The sequence below is a fragment of the Poromitra crassiceps genome (genome assembly GCF_964638095.1).
Source record: "Poromitra crassiceps genome assembly, chromosome: 11".
Classification (NCBI taxonomy): Eukaryota; Metazoa; Chordata; class Actinopteri; order Beryciformes; family Melamphaidae; genus Poromitra; species Poromitra crassiceps.
In genome coordinates, this window is record NC_139643.1 from 4482452 (window position 1) to 4487979 (window position 5528).

At 42.3% G+C, this 5528-nt stretch overlaps 1 protein-coding gene across 2 annotated transcripts in view; it reads right to left on the reverse strand.

The window, feature by feature from the left end:
- Positions 1 to 4552, reverse strand: part of LOC310784781 (major histocompatibility complex class I-related gene protein-like) — an 18874-nt gene extending 14322 nt beyond the window's left edge. For both annotated transcript variants that reach the window (XM_083645828.1, XM_083645827.1), the window contains exon 1: positions 4417 to 4552. In XM_083645828.1, coding sequence (XP_083501954.1) covers positions 4417 to 4468 — 52 coding nt within the window. In that variant the 5' untranslated portion in view covers positions 4469 to 4552. The remainder of the gene's footprint in view (positions 1 to 4416) is intronic.
- Positions 4553 to 5528: the final 976 nt, after the last annotated feature.

Sequence of the window (5528 nt, forward strand, 5' to 3'; positions counted from 1 at the left end):
ATTTGAAAATGCAAAGCAGCTCTTGCTTCAGAATAAGGTGTTGACACACTAAAGACACACGCCGGCCATTGAAGATTGCGTGTGACGCATCACCTTATGGGGTTGGTGCGGTCATTTCTCATGTCATGGAGAATGGAGAGGAACACCCTGTGGCTTTTGTGTCTAGGACACTAACGATGCTGAGGGGAAGTATGCCCAAATTGAAAAAGAGGCACTTGCCATCATCTTCGGAGTTAAGAAATTCCACCGCCCGGGTGGGGTCGTCAAAAAGGGCCTTTCTGTGTGGAGTTTGCATGTTCTCCCCGTGCCCCCTGGGGGTTTCCTTCATATAGGAACCCTTCACCAAAACATGCAATATCCTGGTCGCTGAAGTGGTGCCTCCTCTGGTCGTTCGCGGCGCCTGTTCGGAGGGAGGGGAACTGGTTGGAATAGCGTGAACCTCCCACGTGCTATGTCCTACCGGTGAAGCTTCCCCTGTCAGGTGAAAAGAAGCGGCTGGCTAACTGCCCATGTCTCGGAGGTAGCATGGAGCCAGTTTCGGCTCTCCCCAGATCGACAGAGGGTGGAGCAGCAACCAGGATAAATAAATTAAAATTAGCACTAATGGGGCATAAAAAAAAAATATGGGGAAAAAATATAGATAAAAGTTCACACTCCTCACGGATCACAAGCCACTGCTATACTGGGACCACTGCTAGCCATACTGGGACCACTGCTAGCCATACTGGGACCATTGCTAGCCATACTAGGACCACAATCAGCAATTCCATCTTTGGCAGCATAAAGAATGCAACGCTGGGCTCTCATTCTCATGGCTTTTACACTCATGAGACTGAATACAAGAAGTCTGCTGATCCTGCAAACGCTGATGCTTTGTCACGCCTCCCCCGAGTCTCAGCAGACAACACAGCAGAAGAGGGGAGTGTGTGTGTGTGTGTGTGTGTGTGTGTGTGTGTGTGTGTGTGTGTGTGTGTGTGTGTGTGTGTGTGTGTGTGTGTGTGTGTGTGTGTGTGTGTGTGTGTGTGTGTGTGTGTGTGTGTGTGTGTGTGTGTGTGTGTGTGTGTGTGTGTGTGTGTGTGCAAAAGACTTTGAGAAAGCTACTTTGAAAGATCCATTACTCAGCCAGGTTTGGAGCTACACTATGAATGGATGGCCTGGCTCTGTGCAGAACGAAGCGCTGAAGCCAGACTTTCTACTCAGACATGAGTTGTCAGCAGAACAAGGCTGTCTTCTCTGGGGACAGCGAGTCATCATACCACCAGCTTTATCCACAGAGATTGCTGGACGATCTTCATCGTGAGCATCCAGGTATCTGTCGTATGAAGGCGCTCGCCCGCAGCTACCTCTGGTGGCCAGGCTGTGATGGTGCAATACAAGAGCTGGTGCAAGGTTGCCCTGTCTGCCAAGCGGTACAGAAAATGCCAGGTGGGGCACCACTACACCGTTGGAAATGCAGTACACCCCACACTGTGACTGGTCAGTCACTTACATGGTTCAAGATGGACTGAGACAGCACAGTTCATGTTGACCACATGTTGTCATGGCGACAGACTGTGGTAAGACCCCCAGCTAAGCTGTTTCCTCCCGCTGCAGAGAATGTGCCATCAGTAGCTATAGACCAAATCAGCGGGGATGTTTACATTTACTTCCGGGTACCCCTGAGGTCCACACATTATAATGGCAGTGAACGGCACAAACTGACGTGTTGAAGACAAAAACAGACAAAGAAGAGAAAAATGGTTCGTCCGTGTTGTGTTGTTGTTTAATATCATTCATAACAACACTTTCACTAACGTTAGTGGAGACCAGACTAGCTAATTTACCTGTTGGACCAGACCAGAGTAGACTTGAAGCTAAATTAAATTAACGTGGCGTCAGTAGCTCTGTCTGTAACGTTAACGAGTCTGCAAAAAAACAGCGAGTTTGACAGACAAACAAACGTTATTAGCTAGCTAACACTACATAAAACAAACACAGAAGAAAGGCTAGATACGTCGGACAAGCATGTTTACCAACCGTTTAACCATTTAAATTGAAAGTACTCGGCCGAAAACAGCGAGAAGTTACAGCATTTATTTGACAACACGCACATTTAAACCTGCCGCCTTCCCCAAGTGGTACCCGGAAGTAAATTTGTTTACATGGTGACGTCACGGTGATTTGGTCTATAGACTGTGTTGTGCCACAGGTTTCACCCAGTACACCAGTGAGCCTGACATCACCCCCTGTTCTCACTGAACCACCTGAACAGTCTGTCGAGAGGCCGCAGACGCCTAAAACACCCACAGTCAGTGAAAGCATGCTGGTGAAATGGCGGTACTGCAACTGCAGCCTATTGTACAGATACAATAAGCAATCAATCAATCAATCATTTTGCTCTCACAGTACCCAGAAAGGCACCGTGTGACCACAGAGACTGAATCTCTAAAATGTGTATATATATATATATATATATATATGTAAGGCAGTAGCCTGAATTAGACACCAGGTGTGGTCGCTACTTTGTTATTCCACAGAGAATTCCGCAAGTAGCGCTTTTTGTCCTTCACGGGACATCATAGTTTTGAAGTTCATTCCGTGCGGAAGTGACGTCTTTTTCAGAGTTTACATGTCCTCCTTGTAAGGTAAGCAGTGCTTATGTCGTCCTGAGTTATCTTAAAATATCCTCACTAAAACCACCCATCCATTTCATTTGTGTTACTTATGTGTGAGTTGATATGTTTGTTTACATTTTGGCGGGCGGATTTCGCAGACACTTGTGTTTATTGTGTAAATACTGGCCGCGATATTGACTAGCTTGCTGTGCACTAGCTCCCCCATTCAGTGCAGTGTAAAGAGGACGTTTTTATTTAGTTAGGCTGCTGTCTGGTTTTGTAATTTAATTTATTTCTACACTGAAACATGTTAAGAGAGAGTGCCTTATTTAATTGAAATGTGCAGTAATTGTTATATTCAGTGTTATACATTTTGCACTATTGTTTGTACTGCAACATGTTTTCTAAAGAGATTTACATGTCCTCCTTGTAGGTGGTGAAGCAGCAGCAGAGAGCCATTAAACTGCTACATTGGTCTCAACCACATGTGTGTATGTATGTATGTGTGTATGTATGTATGTATGTATGTGTATATATATATATATATATATATATATATATATATGAAGAGTTCATTTGCAAAAACAGGTATCTCCGTTTGGATTTTTTTTTACATTTTAATAATAATAATACATACGTTTTATATAGCATTTTTCTGGGGAACTCAAAGACGCTTTACAATACATAGAAACAATACATAAAAACAGTAAACAAACTAAATAACAAGAACAAATACAGATACAAACAAATACAAATGAAAAGATTGCAGAGATGGGATGGTGGTTAGAGGTAGGAGTCAGATATTGTAGGCTGTTTTGAAGAGGTGGGATTTGAGTTGGGTTTTGAAGGAGGTGAGTGAGTCGGAGTTTCTGATGTTGAGAGGCAGAGAGAGGGTTGGGGCAGCAATGGCAAAGGCTATTTTATTGTATATATTCATGTATTGATACTGTAATTTATTTATTTTGGGAACATTTTTATTATCAATCATAACTAAAACATATTCATCTGATAATTTTCACATAAATCACCTCAATAATGTTTTCTATGTGCACTCCAGGGAGTATCAAACAGATGTTGTTTGTTCATTTTAAGAATGGCGTTTACCTGTTTTTGCAAATGAACTCTTCATATATATATATATATATATATATATATATATATATATATATATATATATATATATATATATATATATATATATATATAATAATAAATGCAGTAGCTATATCAAGATCTGCACTGTAGAGTTGTTTGTGGTAAAAAAAAAGAGTCAAAATGTTAAAGGAATTAATTTCAGAGGCAGAGAAAAGAAAAAAGTTTATTTTGCTGTGACCAAAGTACACTTATTTTATTTTGGGTTATTGGTTATGAAAATTAATGGCTATCAATCTAAAAGGGGAGGAATGTAAAAGAGTGGTTTTGATGCCGCCTTGTGGTGATAAATATAAATGCATTGTTGGTGATTCTGTAGTTCCTGCCGGATTCCAAACTGTATGTGTGATTATTGAAGACGAACAATATATCACAATGTGTGTCAAGAATGTACCTATATGAATCAACATGCTAATACGAGGGATCAGCCGAGCAGCATTTTGATAAACAAACTGCGTCACTGGGTGGCAACGAGCTATAATATTCACATCTATTTAAATAGCTATAGCCTATAAAACAACAGATTAAATCAAAACTTATTCACAACTTAACCAACGCGAGGCCTACATTTAACAAAGCAAAAACAACACAGATTATGCAGCCTACACAGTTAGACTATATCAAAGTGAAGTTAGTCTATTTAAAGTAAAGTGTTTAAATGTGATCTTACCTGGAGATGCAACGGGACAGAAGAGGATGAGTGACAAAATAACCGTCTTCATGTTGTTTTGTTGTAGTTCTGTAGGTTAACAGCTGAAGAACATGAATCAATCTTCTTCTCTCTGGTCCGCAGATCGTCTCCTTTACTAATGTCGTCTGGATCAGGACATGAGAGCGCACAGTCACAACGGGGCGGTTACAACAGACACATTCTGACCAATGGAAATTCAGAAAGGCTGTTGCTAAGTAGAGTTGAAGGATTTAGGTTGTTAACTCTGGTACAGAGTGTCTAGCTGTCGTCTTCCTCCTTCCCCTCCTCCTCCTCCTCGCTCATTTCTGCCTTTTACTGAAGCATGAATTACAATAATAAAGTCAAAGTCAACATGGTGAACTGTGTGTTTAGTTGGATCTCTGCCTGCTGCTCTGTGTCTGAGACAGATCACCAAGTGACAAACTGTTGATGACAATCACTTGAATCAATGCTCTCATAGCAGCCAGATGCACAGTGAGAGATGAGCAGTGTTCACACTATAGTCTTGAATTATACCTCTGTTATATACATTCCCCATGTATTTTATGTCTGTATGTATCAGCTGGTTGTCTGTATGTTTAATTCTTCTAAAAAAAAAGGGGGAGAGGAGAAGAGATGAGCAGTGTTACAGCGCCACCTGTGGACAGATTGAGTAACTCCATCTATACTGTTTCTAGGAAATCACCTGATGAGTCTGGCAATTCAGGCTTCGCTTGGTGTAATGCAATTACCCTGTGTGTGTGTGTGTGTGTGTGTGTGTGTGTGTGTGTGTGTGTGTGTGCGTGCGTGTGTGTGTGTGTTGGGTTGAGAGCACAGTTTGGCACACACACCCGGAAGAGAAATGTGTTTATCTCAGACCAGGGAAGTGTCACACACACACACACACACACACACACACACACACACACACACACACACACACACACACACACACACACACACACACACACACACACATTCATACCTGCTGACGAGTACAACCACAGTCTGATCTGTTGGCCACTGAGCAGCTCCACTGGAGCAGTTGGGGTTAAGGGCCTTGCTCAAGGGCACCTCAGTGGTGGTAATGAGGGAGGGGCAAGCGCTGCCTT